Genomic DNA, 19888 nt, shown 5'->3' on the forward strand with positions numbered 1-19888 from the left:
AAAAGAAACTGCCGTGCTAGGTACCATGCAAAACAACCAAAGGATGCCCCTTACATCTTGGCAATTATAAGAAAACAAAGAAAAATAAAGATTACTCTCTTTGGATCTCAGTTATCGATATTGACGGGTCTCTGTACATTTGAGGCTGGAAGTTGGGTTGAATTTTTCTGTCAGGCATGTTTTCGTATTCTCCTCTCCAACCCCCTGCAAAAATCTAGCACAGGCCTTGCTATGAAGATGGGGGCTTGATTCAACAAAAGGATTGAAATACTCAGAAAAGGTCTTGCAACTGCAATTTTATTTTCTTTTGTGAAAATAAACAACTGGAAGTTTAAATTGCTCCAAAAAACCCCATAAAAACAAAAAGAAATACACACAGAAGAAGCATGTGAGGTGATAGGGGGAGGGAGGAGGGCGTTTAGACCTTTGGCAGATTGTGCTAGCACTGACCCAGGGGACAAGAGCCAGGCCTTGGGGCCGGGTCCCATCTGCCACTCTGGGACGGTGAGGGGAGGTCTTGACTGGTGAGGGGGTGGCACAGAGACTTCTTCACCGAGAAAGTGGCGGGCACCTTGAATCCCTTTCAATGTGGGGAAGAACCATTTCAGAGGACCTCTTTGCCCACCCAGAGCTGGAGGCTGTTGTGTGAGGGCCCACTGAGGGAAAGGGGACGCTGGTGAAGGCAAATCAGGCAAAGGTGGCTTCTCACGTGATGACAGTCTTACACTGGGCAGAGGACGAAGATGAAGGCAGTTGAGCGAAGGAGAAAAACTTGGCGAGGTCAAAGGGAATGTCCAGGAACGGGATCTAGAGGAAGAGGTAACAGGCTAGAAGTCCAGCCATGGCCGACATGCGGACCAGGAAGGGGAGGGGGGCACATGGGAGCGCTAGAAGGGGGAGCAGGGCAGAAAGGGAAAGAGGTAGAGAGGAAGGGGTCTTCTGCCCAGGTCCATCCACCACTGCACGTACAGGAAGAAGAAGAACACACTACTTTTCAGTTCTCTTTCTTTTAAAGATTTTTTTTTGTTGTTTTGTTTTGTTTTTTAAAAAAGCCTTAAGATCAGCTACTGGTTACATCTACAAAACGTAAAGTGCTGTTGCTACCAGTCACTTTACAGAACAGTCCAGAGTGGTCAAATATTGACCAATAAAGTTTCCTTTTTTTTTTTCTTTTTTCTTCTGAATCATTACTACTCAACGAGTCACTTGACAGCCTGCATAGGTCAGGGGGCAGCTCAGTGGGCAGACTTGGTGACCAAGGAAAGAGGCTGGGCCTGGAGGACTGGGAGGGCCTGGTGGGCATGGAGCGCGGCCGGGAAGGAGGGGGGAGAAGTCAGCAGAGCTGTGGGCAGGGACCCGAGGGGGAGCGGCCGGGAGAGGAGCGGGGGCTGGCTGCCCATCTGGCCGGAGGAAGTGGCTGTCGCCTTGGCTGACAGGAAGGCAGCCGAGTGTAAAGCCAGCTGGGCCCGGCTCTCCGGCTTGGTGGTGAGGGAGAGGGGCTGGGCTTGCTCCGAGTGCGTCGCCGCGGGGGCAGCCGGGGACGCCAAGGCTGCGGAGGGGGTGGCTGGGGAGTCCAGCATGCTGCCGTGGGAAGAGGCAGGGCTGTCACAGGACTTCTCAGGGGGCAGGTACTGAACACATGGCTTCTTGCTTTTGGAGGCCAGAGCACCTACGGGGACAAAACACAAGGAAGACTGAGCAGCTAGTACTGGGGGTGAGGTGGAACACAAGAACGCCTACCAGGAGGAAAGGGCAGGGGCCCGAAATCCAGGCTTTCAAGGTGAGGAAGCCGCACTGGGGGACACCTAGAGCATCGAGAAGGGGCAATGCCAAAATGCCAAAGACCTATTCGGTACCTGATAGGAGGGAAAAGAACTCAGGCTATCACATCATCCCCTTCCCTGCCTAAATCTCAGCACTTTTGGAGACGGATCTCCATTCGATTTGCTTTAAAATCTCTGGCTTATGGTGCTATGGGAGCTGGCACAGCCCCTGCGGAGCGGGGGGGTATACAATGGACCGTGCAGCACGTACATACTTCACTAATGTGTACGCCTACGTAAATAAATATACAAATCACATCGATGACGGAGAGGGAGAGAGAGGGAGGGAGAGAGAGGGAGAGAGAGGGAGAGAGAGGAAAGAGATTAAAAGCACTTTAGCTGGTACCAGCAGTTCTGTACTTGTCCAGAGTGAGCACGAGAGGAGAGGTCACCATGCTAGGTGAGATTCCGGTGTGAAAAGACACAGTACATAATTTTGGCACAAAGTGACCCCGAAACCAAGCAAAGTATTTCTTTGGGTGTTCAACCAACCCAACCTTGGAGGAACACCTGCTTCTATTTGGTTCACGAATAGGTGGCATGTCCATCTCTCATGTGCCCCGTTCCTGAGGGAATTTCAAAGATAATTGCAGATACCATTCATTTTTGCCCGGTACATTGATTTTTAGAACCCTCAAATAAGATGCAACTCAAATGAATTGAAAAGTGCCTACGTTTTGAAGTGGGAAAGTGGTGGCATCAAATCCTGCCTCTGCCATTTAACAAGCAGAGTGACTGGGAAGGTCCACCCTCTCTGAGCCTCTTAATTCGTCATCTCTAAAAGGGGGTGATAATAACACCCACCCGAGTATGCAAGAGGCTCCCATGAGGCAGAGGCCCTGAGAACGGTAGCTACGATCAAACAGCGCTGTCGCTGTACCCTACAGAGACCCCGGAACGATGCACGACAGGTGCCACCGTGACGGCAGTTAGAAGAGCCGGTGCCCTCCTAAGGACTCACCCTCTGCCTCTTGGACTTGCTGCTGGGACTGTGTCTGTGACAGCTGTTTTTCTCTCTTCCTCTTCTTTTTCTTACCCTGAAAATTATGGCCACAGAAAGGGTAACCAAGGGGCAGAATAGCTGGCTTTTCGGGGGGACTCCCAGACATGAAGTGGGGGAGGACAGGATATGGCCCATACTGCCCCTGCCCCTCCCTGGGGGAGGGAGCCGGCGGTGGAGGGGAGCTGCTCAGGTCACGCACCCACGGAAGCCTCTGAGGAGGCAGAATGAGCCTTGCTGGAAGGTGCCCTCCCGTCCCCACTCGATTCTTCCCTCCGACCCGGGGTCCTGGCCTTCTTGGAAGGCCTCATCCCTTCAGTGCCCTCGGGCTTATTTTTCCATTTCCCGCCCTGGAACAGTGTGGTTCTTGATCTTTTCTGAGGGGACTCAGGCCCCACCGAAAATCTAAGACAGCTCTGAAGCCTCTTACCAGAAATAAAAAGCAAATGAGAACAGACATACAAAAACCTGTCTAGTTTCGAGGAGTTATTAGCAATGCCAGCCGGGGCTCCCACATCGCTCTCTGAGCCCCAGGTTCGGAGCCCTTGGCCCGCAACACCCCACCCCCCAACCAGAGCCCGGACACAGCTCGCGCTGTGTCCTGAATTATGGAATCAAGGGCTGAGTCCACTTCAAATGAGAGGGGTACAAATTCACGTCGGTCCTTAGGACGCCAAAGCCACGTCCTTGTCGATCTCCCGAGAACGGAAGGAGAAAGCCAGCCTCCTCCCGGGCCCTAAGAGGCCTCCGTAAGCGGGGCCCCCTCCCGCTCCCCGGGGCTGCTCTCCAGGCCCGCCGCGCCACTCACGTAGTTGTCCCGGGCTGACCAGGTCGGGTAGAGCTGCGAGTGCAGCTGCCGCTCCTTCCGGGCCAGTTCGTAGTACTTGGCCTGTTCTTCTCGGGACAGGTTGTGCCACTGCGGAGAGAGGGTCAGAGGTGACAGGGAGCGAGGAGTGCAGGGGACGCCGCCCGCGCGGCCCGGGCCCAGAGCGGGCCTTACCTTCCTTCCCAGGATCTGGTTAATGGCCGCGCTTTCCTTCAGGGTGCACTCAGCCACCACCTTGGCCCTCATCTCCTTCATATACAACATGAAGGCGTTCAGAGGCTTCTTCACGTGGGGTTTCTTTTCTTCCTCCTTTTTCACCGTGACGGGTGATTTCCTGGGAAGGCACAAAGCTGGCAGTTAGCGCGGGTCGGTGGCCACCGGGCCGCGACCCCCGCCCCTCGCTGAGGCCGAGGGCCACCTGCCCCCGGGGGCGCTCGGCCGGTCAGGCTGCTGCAGCACCTGAGCACCCCCACGAGCGGCTCCCAGCCGCGGGATGGCCTCGGGCTGTGTCCTGTGAGGGGCTAGTTCCCTGAGGAAGGAGCAGAGGTGGTGGGGAGGGGCGCCGGCCACAGGTGACAGGGAGGGGACAGAAGCAAGAGGGGGTCTCCTGCGCCAGGGGGCGCTGACCTGGGCTTTCCCACTGGCTGTATGGCTCAGCGGACAAAGCCCTGGCCTTGGTGACAGTGTGACCTGGCGAAATTCCTCCCTTCAGGGCTCTCAGGGCTCACATTTTCCCGCGTGTGTGGGGGAGGGGGAAGGAAGCCAAAAGCGCTCCCGGGTTCTCTCTCGGCCTCCAAATCCCGTCAAACTCCCCTGACTGTGCGCAAAGGGGGCCCTCAGCGAGCGTGGGAGCAATCCCCAGGAGAGGGGAGGATGCTGCGGAGGGAGGCTGCTGGCCGCCTGCTAAAGGCCCCCGGGGGGGCAAAGTACACGGCCTTTGCTGCTCAGACACTGGCCGCCCCGCACCCAGGCCGCCTGATACTCACGCGCTCACGGCCGGGCTGAGGCTGGGGGGCGCCGGCTCCTGCTTGACGATGGGGGGGACGATGGCGGGGTGGGGGATCCCTGAGGTGGGCAGACCAGGGTGGGCCGGAGCCACCATGTGAGGAGAGAACCGGCTGGAAACCAGGCTGTGTACCATGTGGGAAACAAGGGACGACACAGGGGTTCGGGCTGAATGCTTGTCACCCAGCAGAGGACGTGGTGGCCGCCTGCCCTGGCGGCAGAGCTGGGCAAACACCTCTGCCAAGGCAGCCTCTGAGGACTGGGAGCGCGTTCACGGGCCCGCGAGCACCCGACCAACCTCCCTTCCCGCACAAATGCACAGGCCTCCTCTATCTGATGCTGGAAGCGGGTAGGATGAAAACCGAACGCGAAAGAAGGTGGAGCAGGCCAGAGGCCAGGGTGCACGACGGGGAAATAAGGGCGTATGCTGGGGGTTGCACCTCCTTTGTCACCACAGGTGCCACTGTCACGTAGATCTGGTCCCTGAGACAGAAGCCCCCTTTACTGTCCCCTCTCCTGACATCGTTTCAGGAAAAAGTCATCTTCTCCCAGCCTCTGGCTTCAGTGCCACAAAGCCTCGCACGTAGGGGGGACGTGGTGGGAGGCTAAGTGCTAGGGCCTTGAAATTCTTCCCTTAGAGAGGTGGGGAAGGAGTGAGGCCGAGGCTGTGGTCTCCACTCCGACCATGGGGCACGAGGAGGTCCCTTAGCAAAGAGGGGTGGGGAGGAAAGGTGAGCCCATGCCTCCTAGTTTAGGGCCAGAGAAAGCTTTTTGAATGGTCAGAAATGGCAAGGACACTCGTAGAGGGCCATTCTCTACAAGGCCACGTCACGCTCCCAGACCCAGTCCCGGGACTCACCTGGACATTGAGGCGTTCATGGCGAGGGCAGGGTAGGGGTGCCGGAAACCACCAGGAGGGAGGGAGTACACGGGCTGTCCTTGCCTAGAAGGGCCAGGAGCAAGGACATCTGGTCAGCACACTGGCTACGGTGGGACTGTTCAGGACAGGGGAGGAGAGCGGGCTGGGAAGAAAGCATGATAAAGGGCAGGAAGGAGGAAGCACGAGTAAGAGCCGTGGGCTTTGGGGAGAGGACCCCACGTGGGGGGTGGGGGTGCTGCGGCAGGCACAGGACGCAGAGCTCGGCATGAGGAAGGAAGGCGGCGCGTTTCCTTACTGTGGGACGAGCCAGCCGAGGGGATGGGGGATTTGTCCAACAGCTCCGGGAGACAGTGGGTAATATGGAGACAGCTCGGATGGGTGAGGGGGCCGGGGGATTCCTGCTTCAAAGAGACACGTGTCAGTCTGTTCCTTGGCCCTACCACAGCACCTGGAACTAACACCAAACCGGAAGTCCCTTGCCCTATGTCCCCAGGCGTGCTGGAGCTTGGAAGGCCTTTCTTTCAGTACCCTGGCCCTGTCACCTCCCCAGCTCTGCTGGGGTCAAGGACATTTTCGGGGAAGGCAGGACTAACACGGCTTCTCTCTGGCTACCTGGATCCCACCTCTGTCATCAGGAGTAATTTCCAGCTGCTTATATAGGAGTCATCCAAGAAAGGGACTGGAAATCCTGGACTGAGAGACCCAAGATATCCCCCAGAGTCATCTGCTAACTCCTCTTCAAAACCTACCCCATTCATGGAGAAGTAAACTTTGCATTTCTATGCCACATTTGTCCTCCTCATTATCTGTAACTTACAGTAACTGTGATTTCTCTTTAAACAGGGGCTCCAAAAATGCTTTGAGCCATGACCACTCTGGGAATTTGATGAGGCTATGTCTCCCTGGGATGGACAGCTCTGGTGAACAAGTTAAAAAAAATAAATAAAAGCCAGCTCAACCTTAGTGCTTCATAGCTATACTTAGAAGACGGGTCAGACTGGTTACTTTTGAAAATGTTCAGTATAAGGCAAAGGTCTTGGTTAAGGGAGGCACAGAGACACAGCCCACAGCTGGGCTAGACTTCAAGGTCAATGCAGAAGATTTCCCACCACGTCCAGCTCATTCCACCCCCAAAGTATTAAGAGATTCTCCACTGTGGAGCCAGGCCCTGTGCATTGCCTCATATAATTTCCTTTTATCCTCACAATACCTCTACGATGTGAAAGGGACACAGGAAACACAGATGAAAAATATGAAAAGGCTAACGTTGGTGGGCAAGGTAATGGGCTCTTGGGAGTTGGAGACATGACCTGAAGCCAGGGCTGCCTGATTCCAGGGCCGTGATGTTCCCCGAGAAGACAAGCCTGGCCCACTGGAGCTCTGCATGGGGGCCAGCCTGAGCGTTGGATGACTCACCTGTCTTTGGATCGATCTCTGGGGAGAGGTGCGTGGGAGGGGAGCCAGGGGAGAAGTGGTCGTTGCTGTAGGTGATGAGGGGCGTCAACGGGTGCATGTGATGCGGGGGCTGAACAACAGGAACTTTATTAGACTGAAAGACAGAGAGAAAAAGACAAGGCACAGTTGCCAAGAAGACAGAGTCCAACCTGCTGTTATATACTATGTTCAATACGTGCCAGGTATTTTCCACACAACAGCCCATCCAGCCCTCAGACAGCCCTGGAGAGAAAGGAGCAGTCTACACATCAGGGAAAGAACCGACAGAATTAGAGGAGGGATTACACCCACCCTCCAAAATCCCCTCTTCAAAACAACATACATTCACCTCATATATGCTGTGCGGTGCTAAATGCTCCAGGCTATTGAATTATCAGCTGTGCTCTGTGTAACCTCAGTGAGGTTTAAAAGGTTCAACACACCCTTTCCAAATAGATTTCATAGAAATAGTAGCTCACAAGTTCAAGTCTGAGACTGGGAACAGACCAGTGGGGAATTGTCCTCGTCAGACCTCATGGAACCAGCTGTCATGTTCAGGCTTTTCAGACACAATCCAAGAGCACTTAAAACAGGTCTCTCTGTAGCACTTCAAACACTGCTACCTAATTACCATTCTTCCTTTAAAACACCAGCAAATGTAAGAAGTACCATTATTCTGTAGAACTATTAAGAAGAAGAAAAACACTGGCATACCATTGACGCACCCTGATTTCAGATAAGAAAATGGGAAAAACCTGTGTGTCCTACAATTGGTGAACTGGATTAAATTGTTTTAATCTCATCTGACTTAACAATAAGGAGTTTTCTTATAAAAACAACTACAATTTTTAAAAAAGATTTTATGTATTAGAGAGAGAGAGAGCTAGTGCACAGGCAGGGGGGAGGAGCAGAGGGAGAGGGATAAGCCAACTCCTGGGCGAGCAGGGAGCCTGACGAGGATTTGATACCAGGCCCCTGGGATCATGACCTGAGCGGAAGGCAGATGCTTAACCGGCTGAGCCACCCAGGCACCCCAAAAGAGCTACAATTTATTGAGCACCCCACTATAAGCACAACACTAGGCAATACATCTGCTCCTTATTATAACTTAGCACATTAGCTATGATTATCCCCATTTGTGGGATGAGAAAACTGAGCTCAGAAAGATTAAGTGGCTTAGCTCAGAACACAGAGCTAATAAATGGCAGAACTGGATCCATACCAGCCCTTTGCGGCTCTAACAAACCAGAGGGTTTTCTCTGGTAATACCTGCGTCCCCAAGAGCCCAATCAAAACATATCTGTCAGAGAGAAAGAACTGACATACATTTTTTTTTTTTTTTTGCATAATAAGGTAAATGAGTTACAAGTGGAGAAGAGATTTGCTCTAAAAAGAGATCTGCAAGACGGATAATGATTTGCAGGCAGCCCAAGGGCTAGAATTCCAAACTGCTGTCTTCCCATTTGAATTTTTCATTTCATAGATTCTGGGAACCCTTTTCTCCTTTCTCATGGTGCCCATTTGGTGTTCATAATGCAACCTCCAATCTGTACGTTTATGTATCCGTGCTGACAGTATTCTTGCTCTACTTCCAGTCGGTTAAGCAGAGACAAGAGGCAGGGTACTGGAGCAAGGTCCCCAACCAGGATGCCAGCTCCCAGACCCGCAGATGGGAGGCAGAGAATTCAGACTGTTCATAACCGTAACCACTAGGTGGCGCCGGCACATGACCAGGCGCTTCGGGACCCGCCTGGAACAACTTCGTATCACCTCCCAAGCACCGGGGGGTCCTTTGACATTGCCTACAAACTCTAAAATTATTTTTCCCGTTTCCTTGCTGGCTTTCGAAGGTGTCTCCATGTACATGAACATATAGCGCAAATAAGAGTATAGAAATTATTTTAAGGTCAGATTTCTTGGAACCTAATGTATCTAAATGGTGCATTTGGGTTTCCTGGAAACAGCTTTGTCTAAAGGATGATTTTTAGTATCATAAAAGCAACAGAATTATTATTAAAGTGATAATAAATGATAAAAGAATTACACAGAATGATTACAATTTTTATTTAAAGATTTTATTTATTTGGGGGCGCCTGGGTGGCTCAGTCATTAAGTGTCTGCCTTCGGCTCAGGTCATGGTCCCAGGGTCCTGGGATCTGGGATCGAGCCCCGCCTCGGGCTCCTTGCTCAGCAGGAAGCCTGCTTTTCCCTCTCCCACTCCCCCTGCTTGTGTTCCCTCTCTCGCTGTCTCTCTCTCTGTCAAATAAATAAATAAAATAAAATAAAAAAAGATTTTATTTATTTGTGTGTGAGTGGGGAGAGGAGAGGGGGAGGGAGAAACAGACTGTGCTGAGCACAGAGCCCGATGCGGGGCTCTAACTCATGACCCTGAGATCATGACCTGAGCTGAGATCATGACCTGAGCCTAAATCAAGAGTCAGATGCTTAACCAACTGAGTCACCCAGGAGCCCCCAGAATGATTACAATTTTTTAAAAATATATAAAACTCTATGTTTAAAAAAAAAAGACCAGAAGCACACCAAAATGTAAACAGTAGGTATGTTTGAGTGGTGGAACTATGGGTAATTTTGTTTTTCTTGTTTCTATTTCTGTATTTTCCAACTTTAATTATTGTCTATATTAAAAAGGATACTTATGGTGAATACAGAAGAAAGAAATACAAACTGTATTATACAGCATTTAGAAAACACAATCAGGGGCACCTGGGTGGCTCAGTCAGTTAAGTGATAGACTCTTGGTTTTGGCTCAGGTCATGATCTCCCGGTAGTGGGATTGAGCTGGGCGTCAGATTCCGTCCTCCATGCAGTCTGCTTGAGACTCTTTCCCCCTCCCTCTCCCTCCCTCTCTGTTCTTGCCCTTGCTCATGCTCTCTCTCTCTCTCTCAAATAAATAAATAAAACCTTTAAAAAAAGAGAGAAAAGAAAACATAATCACACTAGCCTAACCCACATTTTGGTGTATCTCCATTCATTTCTACTTCTTTATAGATCTGGTTTTTTACTTATCGATTTACATCATTTATAACCATCTTTTATTAAATTAACGTTTTCAGCTTTTTAAAATTTTTTTAAAGATTTTATTTATTTGAGAGAGAGAATGAGATAGAGAGAGCATGAGAGGGGGGAGGGTCAGAGGGAGAAGCAGACTCCCTGCTGAGCAGGGAGCTGGATGTGGGACTCGATCCTGGGACTCCAGGATCATGACCTGAGCTGAAGGCAGTCGTCCAACCAACTGAGCCACCCAGGCACCCTTTCAGCTTTTTTTAAAAGATTTTTTTATAGTTTACTTGAGAGAGAGCGAGAGAGAGCGAGCACAGAGGGAGAGGGAGGCCCGACGAGGGGCTCGATCCCAGGACCCCGGGATCATGACCTGATCCGAAGGCAGACGCTTAACTGACTGAGCCACCCAGGCGCCCCCGTTTTTTAGCTTTACTGAGGTATAACTGACAAATAAAAGTGTAATATATTTGAAGTGTACAATGTGATTCTTTAATGTATGTATGTATACCCATCTAAACATACTTTCTAGCGTTCTGAAACCCTGACTGCCCATGTGCTGTTGAGTCTGGCCCCATCAGAAGCTGGTACACAGCACTGAATAGGTAGCGAAGGACAAGGCCGGGAAATGTGAGTTACATTAAAAAGTGTAAGTATCCTCACTTAAATGCTCTGTGAGTTATTCTTGGTTCCCATTAGGTGGCATCATTGTCTAGAAAATGGACTGGGAGGTGGTGGGTTCACAGAAAGAGAAAGGAGGGTAAACTCTTCCTAAGTCCGTCTGAGAAGAGGCAGCCTCTGGCACCGATAATCGAGAATTGCTCTCTTTGGAGCTGACCCAGGGAAGGCTCTCCTTGGAGGCTACCGTTCCAGTAAAAGTTTCCGTTCTTTTCTCTCCTCAGCTACCCTCAGGAGCAGGATGTCTACAGCATACACTCAGGCCAAGGGTCGGAATGCTGGGAACCAGTCTACACCTCTCAGTGGAAAACCCCGCACAAACAACGTGCGCAGGCGGAGGCAGAGGGTTCACTCAGCACTGTGGCCGAGGCCAGATTTATCTGGAGAGCATCTCAGAGCCATCTCGGGCCTGAATCCTTCTGCAGTCACGCAGACCCAACCCTTTTCCAGTTCAAGTGCTTCTCGAACACTTTAGTCTGTTTCTAGAGCTGGTACAAGCCAACCTTCTTTAAATTCCTTGTCCCCGAGGAAACAATGCCTTGTCTCCCACCATTCAGGACTTAAATTCAAGGTCAAAGTAAAGCTAGCACCACACAGCTCCAACACAGACAGAGAAACCACCTCTCCACAAGGCCCCGCTCCTCCATCCCTCTCCTGCTTGTCTCAGGAACTTCCTGGAGGCCTCCACAGAGCCTCCTGGCTCCTACGGTTCCCACACTATTCTCTTTTCTTCCCGATCCTGATTTCAGATATCAGAAGGATAAAGTTTTGTAGATCTGGCAAAGATGAGCCTTCACTTTGTGGTACCACTCACAAGCAGCCACAGACTCGCCAACAGACTGCCCAGGGAAGATACGGAGAGTCCTCTGGGTTGCTGACCGTATCTGATTTTATACATTTAAGAAATCTGTTCTACCTACATCCGTTTGCTGTTTACTGCTGGAGGCGACCTTCTCTGTGGGGGCCAGAAGGGGACCTGTTTCCCCCAAGGCAGGGCTATCTGCTGAGAACATTCAATGGCCCAAGAAGGACGGTTTCCAAGGACTTGCTGGCTCCGGCCGCAATGCTCAGTGTTACCCCGATTCTATCTGTGACAGATGATTAGTTAGGCCGGGGGTGGGGGGAGGGGTCTCCAATTTTTTTTGGTCATATAACTTAATAAAGTATCAGTTCTGCCGTGTTTTGTTTGCTGGCTGGTGGTTTGTGCTCTTAAGCAGTAATATTTTCAATTTAAGGATATTGCAGGGATCTCTTGAAGCTACCTGTATATTTCCTTATGGGTTATTTTAGTTAAAAGTTAGTAATGTGTACGGGGCGCCTGGGGGGCTCAGTCGTTAAGCGTCTGCCTTCGGCTCAGGTCATGATCCCGGGGTCCTGGGATCGAGCCCCGCATCGGGCTCCCTGCTCAGCGGGAAGCCTGCTTCTCCCTCTCCCACTCCCCCTGCTTGTGTTCCCTCTCTTGCTGTGTCTCTCTCTGTCAAATAAATAAATAAAATCTTTAAAAAAAAAAAAAAAAAGTTAGTAATGTGTAAATCCACATAGCTGGGCTCAGGTGAACTGCAGTACGCTGAAAACCAGCAAGTGGTGAAATCCCTGCCGTCGATCCCCTCACATTATCCATAGAGTAAAGATGAACTTCTTCCTAATGATTTTAGATTAAGACATAAGGGACGGTGTTTTCACTCCCACCCCCTACCCTCAATGGAACATCCTGTGTCTGCACAGCTTTTTAGAGATAACCAACTGAATTCACTGCTCAAGCTTGGACAGAGAACAATTTTCTTTGCATATGTCCCACTGCAGGTCCTAGGAGATCCTTCCTTAAGCTCCTTCCACAATTCTTTCCTATCCCTATACATCAGCATATCACTTAAATAAATATTTCTTCTACCTAATGAGAGCGCATCAAGTGTTGGAAGAGAAATACCTTGTTCTCTGAGGTCTTCTCTTTGTTTCCCTCATTGGCCACAGTCTCTGGACTCCTCACTATTTTCTGACTATCTGTCTCTAAATTACCCCCATGTCTTTCTTAAAATTAGTAAAATATTCCAGAGGGAGATGGCCGGTTGGTAGTTCAGAAAATAAGATTGAAAGATTTATATATAGTAGAACTAGGGCCACAGAGGAACCTAATTTAAGTTGGTGGGACCTCATTTCTCTTTCTCTCTGTATGTACACACACACATACACTCTCTAACAAATACTACTTGAAAGGCAAAACATACACTCTTTACCATTCTGTCATTGTATCTTATTAAAGAAAGGAAGTCTGAATGTATGTTTCTTTTTTTTTTTTTTTAAAGATTTTACTTGACAGAGAGAGAGAGAGACAGCAAGAGAGGGAACATAAGCAGGGGTAGCGGGAGAGGGAGAAGCAGGCTTCCCGCAGAGCAGGGAGCCCAACGTGGGGCTCGATCCCAGGACCCTGGGATCATGACCTGAGCCGAAGGCAGACGCTTAACAACTGAGCCACCCAGGCGCCCCTGAATGTATGTTTCTTATACAGAATTTTCCTCTGCTGAGAGAAATGGAAACCCACACTTTTATTTATTGGATAAATGTCTGTGGAGACTGTCTACACAGCAGGCACCGAGTTGGGCAGCCAAAGGGTTGGAGGCTGATCGAGCAGAGATGGAAAGATCTTGGGCCTCTGATCGCATGGATGAAGTGCTGAACTGGCTGGTCCTACAGAAACCATTAATCACAGCAATAGGAGCAACCAGATAAATTCCTTTCTTGTCTCACCACGGCGGGGTGGGGAGCAACAGGTGTTTATTTTGTTGTACCTATTATACGCCAGGTACTGCTCCGGGTCTTGCAAATGCTCTAGAGACTCGTCTATTTAGACACAAATACCGATTCTCATGGTACCTATGTTCTAATTGGAGAGATGGACAATAAGCAAAATTAAAAAATAATGTCTTAGATATTGAGAAACACTAAGTCAGGGGCAAGGGGTTGAACAGGGAAAGCCTTGAGGAGAAAATGACTTTTGAATAAACACCTGAAGGAAGTGGGGGGCGGGGCCCGCGGACAGGTGGGGGAGGAGCATTTTGGCAGAAGGAATAGCAGCGTGGTGGCTGTGAGATGCTTGGCATGTCTGAGGAGCCACAAGGACGCCAGTGGACTGGAGCAGAGAAGAAAATGAGGACAGGAGGGTCTCTACTACTGTATTAAATGCTTTCTGAGCTCCTCATAGGTGGCAAGCCACAGAAGACGTAAAGACAAAGCCAGGCAATGGGTGAGAGAGAACGTTTAGGGAACTGGAATGTGTTTTGGGTCCTTCTAAGCAGGGCCATATTTTTGAGGTCCTTGCAAATAGGGTTGCACATAAAATTCTTGGGATAAATCTTTCCTTATCAAAACTCTCCCTGTCCCAGTGTTTGCCGGCATCGCAAATGGCAAAAGAAAACCCTGACGTTACCTTTACTTCTGTTTCTTTGACACTGGCCCTTTTTTTTCCTGCATAAATGCTTGTAGGAAAAAATGCTTAAACCCTCACAATTCAAATCGTTGTCGGGATGCCATAGGTGAATGCCAATTTTCATTTCCTTTCTAGAATTCAGGTGAACTCCTCCAATCTATAAATTCAAGTGTTTGTTTTTAAAGCCCAGTTTCACTTCTATTCATTGCCTTTTATCGTTTTCGTTGGCTTGGTCTCTTTGTCAAGAACACTATTTGTCGATTGGGTTTTTTAGTGCCTCTCTATCCATTGCCATCTTTTCTGTGAGGGTCATCAATGCGTGGATTGGACTTGTCACCATGTCCATTCTGCTCTACGGTAAGATTCATGAGCGGGAAGATAGGAGGAAGAATTCCCCAAAGCTAAATGCTCAGTAGCAGAACCTAACAAGGGGATGGAAGTAGGTAATCATCAAAGTTTGATGAAAAACAGGACACTTCCGTGGCTTCAAAGCCTCTCCCCACAGAGAGCACTTATTAGTTACAAGCGGAGAGAGAGCAAGGTCACAGTGGATACACATGGCAGACACCACCTTAACTGAATGATTGAAGCTGACATCCCCGCTATAGGGACGAATGGACACGACATCAGTGCAGTAGGGTTCTTGCCAAAACCACATGACCGGAGTCCAACCACGAGGAAACAAACAAACCCAAATGGAGGGATAGTCTACAAAATAGCTGCTCTGTGCATCCCAAAAAATGTCAAAGTCGGGAAAGTAAAGGCTGAGGAACCCTGCTACAGCAAAGGAGACAAGGGACATGGCAAGTAAATGCCACATGTGATCTTGGATTGAGCTCTGGCCAGGGAGAAGCACATGGCCGTGATGGACACTATCAGGGACATTTGCCCAAATCTGAATATATATTGTGGGTTAGAGAGGAATATGAAATGTTCATGTCTTGATTTTGATAATTGTCCTGTGGTCATTCTAAGACAGTATCTTCATTCTTAGGAAATACATCCAAAGTATTCAAGGGTAAAGGGGTACAATGTCTCCAACTTACTCTCAAATTGTTTTTTTTTTTTTTTTAAAGATTTTATTTATTTATTTGAGAGAGAGAGAATGAGAGAGAGCGAGTACATGAGAGGGGGGAGGGTCAGAGGGAGAAGCAGACTCCCTGCCGAGCAGGGAGCCCGATGCGGGACTCGATCCCGGGACTCCAGGATCATGACCTGAGCCGAAGGCAGTCGCTTAACCAACTGAGCCACCCAGGCGCCCCTCTCAAATTGTTTTTTTTTTTTTTAAAATCCATACATATATGTGGATGTATACACACACACACATATATACGGGGGGGGGGGGGGGGGGGGGCAAAGCATAGGGCAAAATTTCCGAATCTGGATAAAGAGCATATAGGAGTTCCTTGTATTATTCTTGTAATTTTTCTGCAAGTTTAAAAATTAGTCAAAATAAAAAGTTAATACTGTGTAGTAAGAATTGAAGTCGGTATTGGAGGCAGACCAGAGCAGCAACAGACTATGGGATGAGTTTTGAAGTGCTTTGGGTCCACAGCAGGTGTACTGTTGAGAAGATGGAGAACCTATGTGCAATTTTAAAAGGGACATCTCAATAAATGTTTTAAATTGAGAACTGGCATGCTCAGCAAAGCCAGACTCCTCGGCTCAAAGGCAGAGCAGCAAGGCGGCCCTTCTTCAGAAGGAGGGTTTCCAGGCACTGGCCTGACAAGCGGACCTTGGACACGAGGCTCGGTAAGCTGTTTCTGAGAGTGGCCCGATGTTTAACGGCAAAACGGGGTGTTTACTATTTAAAGGAAGCATTTTGGTCATCTTCTAGAAAGCACCTTACAGGTGCATGCACAAACAGAAGAGAATGAAGTGCTGTATCACAAAACGTGTGTAGGTCTTTTTCTGGGCACTTTGGCATCTTCCCAAGTGTTCTACATAGCACAAGCCTTACCTTCATGGTTTCAAAAAAGACTTATAAAAAAAAAAAAGGCCCATATGAGAAGAGGGAATGGAGCAAGAGAGAGAGAGAGAGGGGCCTATAGGCTGTATCACCTTTCCCCTGATGAGTTATTCTTCCATTCATCCACAGGGTTCCGTTATCACCTACCCTGTGCTAGGCATTCTAACAGGCACGGGGTAAACGAACGTGAGCAGAGCAGACGTGATTCCTATCTTCAAGTTGGTTATGTTCTAGAAGTGCATCTATTTGTTTTGTGTGGCTGGGCACAGTACTCCAGGGAGAGAGGAGGGAAAGACGGGGGCCAGGCACATGGGGGCCGCAGCGAGGGGTCTGGATAACAGTCTACATGCAAGGAGATCACAGTGATCAGATATTACAAGTTGTTACATATAAAATATCACAGCTATTCCATTCTCAGAGCTTGTTTTTAAAGCATAAAATCCAAGTAGTAATAACACTTAACTCCATCCCCACCCTGGCCCGGTTACGGCTTGTTTATACACATTTCCTTGACAGGCAGCTTTGACATGACTCACTAAATCTCTGCCAAGTATGCAGGCTGTTTCCTTCATTTGCCCTTCTCTCAGGGCAAACCTCATCTTAAAATATTTTGCTTGTGATTCTAAATGAAACCTCCTAATTGAGTGTTTTCAAATTTCTAATAAAAACGCCAGTGTCCAGACCTCCATAACTACCTCCGGAAACCTCCAAGTCCTGCTTACAGCTCCAGCCTCGAGAAGCTAGCACCTAGTAAACTGGGATCGTCTCTAGCTCCTTCTTCCCGTTCGACTCTGATTTACAATTAGGGCAATGATTCTCCATTCTGCCCCTTAGAATCTCCCGGGGAGCTTAAAAAACTAAGATAACAATTCCACCCCAGACCTATTAAATCATAACCTTGGCAGAGTAGATGTGAGATTCTATAGGCTCATTATCTATTACCTTTTCGATCTGTCCACTTGAGCTGGCCCCTAATGCAGGCCCTCATCACCTCTCGGTCTGCTCATTAAACAGTACTTGGATCGCTCTTTCCTTGTCTTAAAAAGAGCAGCGGTGGTGGTGGTAGCGAGAGCAGTGAGCTGACCGTCACCGAGGGCTTACCTTGTGCCAGGCACAATTCTAAAATCATCACAACGCATGGGCTCATTTACACACAATTCTTGAGGTCAAGTCCTCTTCTGGTTCCCATTTTATAGACAAGGAAACCAAAGCAATGTGAGATGAAGTCACTTGGCTAAGGCTGCACCAATAGGAAGAGGCAGGGCTGGGGTTCAAGCCCACGGTGTTAATTAACACCCTCCGACACGTAGATGGTGCTCCCTGGCTGTGTCAGGCTTTGCTCCTACACACACGTATATCTCAGAATCAGAATGAGACGCTCCGACGTGAAAACTGAGAATGGAGGTCTTCTCCGTATCTGTAGCATTGCAAGGTAACGTTAAGGTTTCCCCCAATACATGTTTCTTAAGCTTTTGAGGTGTGTTTCAGCTTTTTTTTTTTTTTTTAAAGATTTTATTTATTTGAGAGAGAGAAAGAGAGAGCACGAGCAGAAGGGAGGGGCAGAGGAAGACAGAGAAGCAGACTCCCCGCTGAGCAGGGAGCCCGATGCAGGACTGGATCCCAGGACCTGAGATCATGACCTGAGCCGAAGGCAGATGCTTAACAACTAAGCCACCCAGGTGCCCCTGTGCTTTTTTTTTTTTTTTTTTTTTTTTTAAGATTTTAAGTAATCTCTACACCCAGTGTGGGGCTCGAACTTACGACCCCAAGATCAGGAGTCACATACTCCACTGACTGAGCCAGCCAGGTGCCCCTCTGTTTTTCTATATTAGAATACACAGTGTGATAATCCACAATTTACTAGAAAATGAGCCATTTTGTTATCTACAGTGCAATGTGTCAACTGTTCAAGCTTCTCCAGTCTGACAAAGTAAGGAGCCCCTGCTCCACCACCACGCTGAATTAGCGTCTGCGGAGAACATTCCTGCGATGGATGAATGTTTGCTTGGCTGTTGGAGCTACAGGCACGGAACCTTGTTGAGAGTTTAGGGATTTCATATATCTTTATGTCACTCACTAAGTGAGAATGGGTACCTTAATTCATTTAAGGAAAAGAGTCTAGAAAGAGAACGAAAGCTTAGGGCAAAGAACTGTTAGTATCTCTGAGTACAGGCGCCTGGTGGAGTGAAAGGAGGAGTCCAGGAAGCAGAGGGCTGTAAAAACTGACAGATGCCACCTGCGCTGAGCAACAGCAGGGGCACTGCTTGGACTCGGGCACGAGGTGGCAGTTGCCGAGCTGAGCCAGGCTGCAGGAGATCAGCAGAACAAAGGATGCGGTGGTGGAGGTGGGAGTCGGGCTCTCGTGGAAGAAGCCAGTGGTGAACACCCGCAAGGGAAATAAGATAATGCTCGCAGGAGGAGGAGGGCTGGGCACAGGGTTTTTATTTTATTTTTCAGAGATGGATGGCTCTGGGCAACCGAAAGGATGGGAAGCTCAATGAGTACCTGTGCTAGTTTGAAAGGGAACTCACTTCCTCTAAAAATAGATGGAGATTTTACAGGTCATGATCCCGGAGTCCCGGGATCGAGTCCCACATCGGGCTCCCTGCTCAGCAGGGAGTCTGCTTCTCCCTCTGACCCTCCCCCCTCTCATGCTCTCTGTATCTCATTCTCTCTCTCAAATAAATAAATAAAATTAAAAAAAAATAAAAAATAAAAAAATAAAAATAGATGGAGATTTTAGACAATGTGCAGAGACAGTATGTGGAGGGAGGAGTGAAGGGAGGGCCCTGCGTCTCGGGGTCCGCTGGAGTGGGCTGGGCGACGCCGCAGGATGGGTGGGGGATGAGCAAAGACTAGAAACTTGTAGAGAGACAGCTGTGCCGGGAGGGGACAGGCCAGGTTTGTGGCAGGGTGGATGTGGGGTGCCATGTCCGCCACCGCGACTGACCACTAGAGGGCACTGGGACCTTGCGTTCGGCCGTCCCAAATGGGACCCTGGGGGACCAGAGACACCACCCTGGCCTATTCCTGGGGCTGCTCAGGCCTTGGTGTGCGGCCACAGAGCCTCTCAGGGGCAGCCCGCACCACACAGCTCACTGTTCCCAACACAGTTGCTGGTCTCTCCTAGAGATGGTGGAAACAGCTCTCCCCACTTGTCTCCCCAGTGGACGGCAGGGACCATCACCTGAGAACTACACATGATGTACTTTATAAACCTGCAAGGGCTCTGCTTCTGTAAGCCGTTCGCACGATACCTGCAAATCATACGGGCTCACCGAGCCTTTATTTATCTTCTACTTACATCTTCTTTCTCCTCAACTAGACTCTAAGCTTTTAATGAAAAAGGGCTGTCAGGGTATCTTAAAATGTTCTGAATAAGATGAAATAATATGTCTGGGATTTACTTTAAAACAACCCAGTGTAGTATGAGGGGGAGTATGGGTAAAGGGCACAGGTGAAATTTTCCGTAACAATTTTTTATTTATTTTTTAAAAAGATTTTCATTTATTTATTTGACAGAGAGAGAGAGAGTGCACACAAGTGGGGGAGCGGTAGAGGGAGAGGGAGAGGGAGAAGTAGATGCCCCACTGAGCAGGGAGCCCGACATGGGGCTCAATCCCAGGACCCTGGGATCATGACCTGAGCCGAAGGCAGACGCTTAGACTGAGCCACCCAGGCGCCCCATAACAATGTTTTAAACAACACCATGTTTCCCCACGTCTCCTTGTCTGTCAAATGCGTAGGTCATGCCAGTGGGTTTCCTTCTAGCTGCACCCTCTATGATTCTGAGGCTCACTGTACAGTGCATAACACCAGTTAGCTTTCGGG

General features: G+C 49.3%; 1 protein-coding gene across 2 annotated transcripts in view; it reads right to left on the reverse strand.

The window, feature by feature from the left end:
* Nucleotides 1-279: 279 nt before the first annotated feature.
* The window catches only part of TCF7L1 (transcription factor 7 like 1), a 150805-nt gene continuing 131196 nt past the window's right edge, over nucleotides 280-19888 (reverse strand). Inside the window, exons 5-12 of one of the 2 annotated variants that reach the window (XM_036117345.2) lie at nucleotides 6951-7083; nucleotides 5830-5932; nucleotides 5514-5597; nucleotides 4636-4779; nucleotides 3824-3983; nucleotides 3632-3739; nucleotides 2785-2860; nucleotides 280-1669 (exon numbers count right to left, since the gene is read on the reverse strand). In XM_036117345.2, the coding sequence (XP_035973238.1) occupies nucleotides 1236-1669; nucleotides 2785-2860; nucleotides 3632-3739; nucleotides 3824-3983; nucleotides 4636-4779; nucleotides 5514-5597; nucleotides 5830-5932; nucleotides 6951-7083 (1242 nt within the window). In that variant the 3' untranslated portion in view covers nucleotides 280-1235. The remainder of the gene's footprint in view (nucleotides 1670-2784; nucleotides 2861-3631; nucleotides 3740-3823; nucleotides 3984-4635; nucleotides 4780-5513; nucleotides 5598-5829; nucleotides 5933-6950; nucleotides 7084-19888) is intronic. The other variant, XM_078056365.1, reaches the window with a different exon arrangement.

Source organism: Halichoerus grypus, chromosome 10 (assembly GCF_964656455.1).
Source record: "Halichoerus grypus chromosome 10, mHalGry1.hap1.1, whole genome shotgun sequence".
NCBI lineage: Eukaryota > Metazoa > Chordata > Mammalia > Carnivora > Phocidae > Halichoerus > Halichoerus grypus.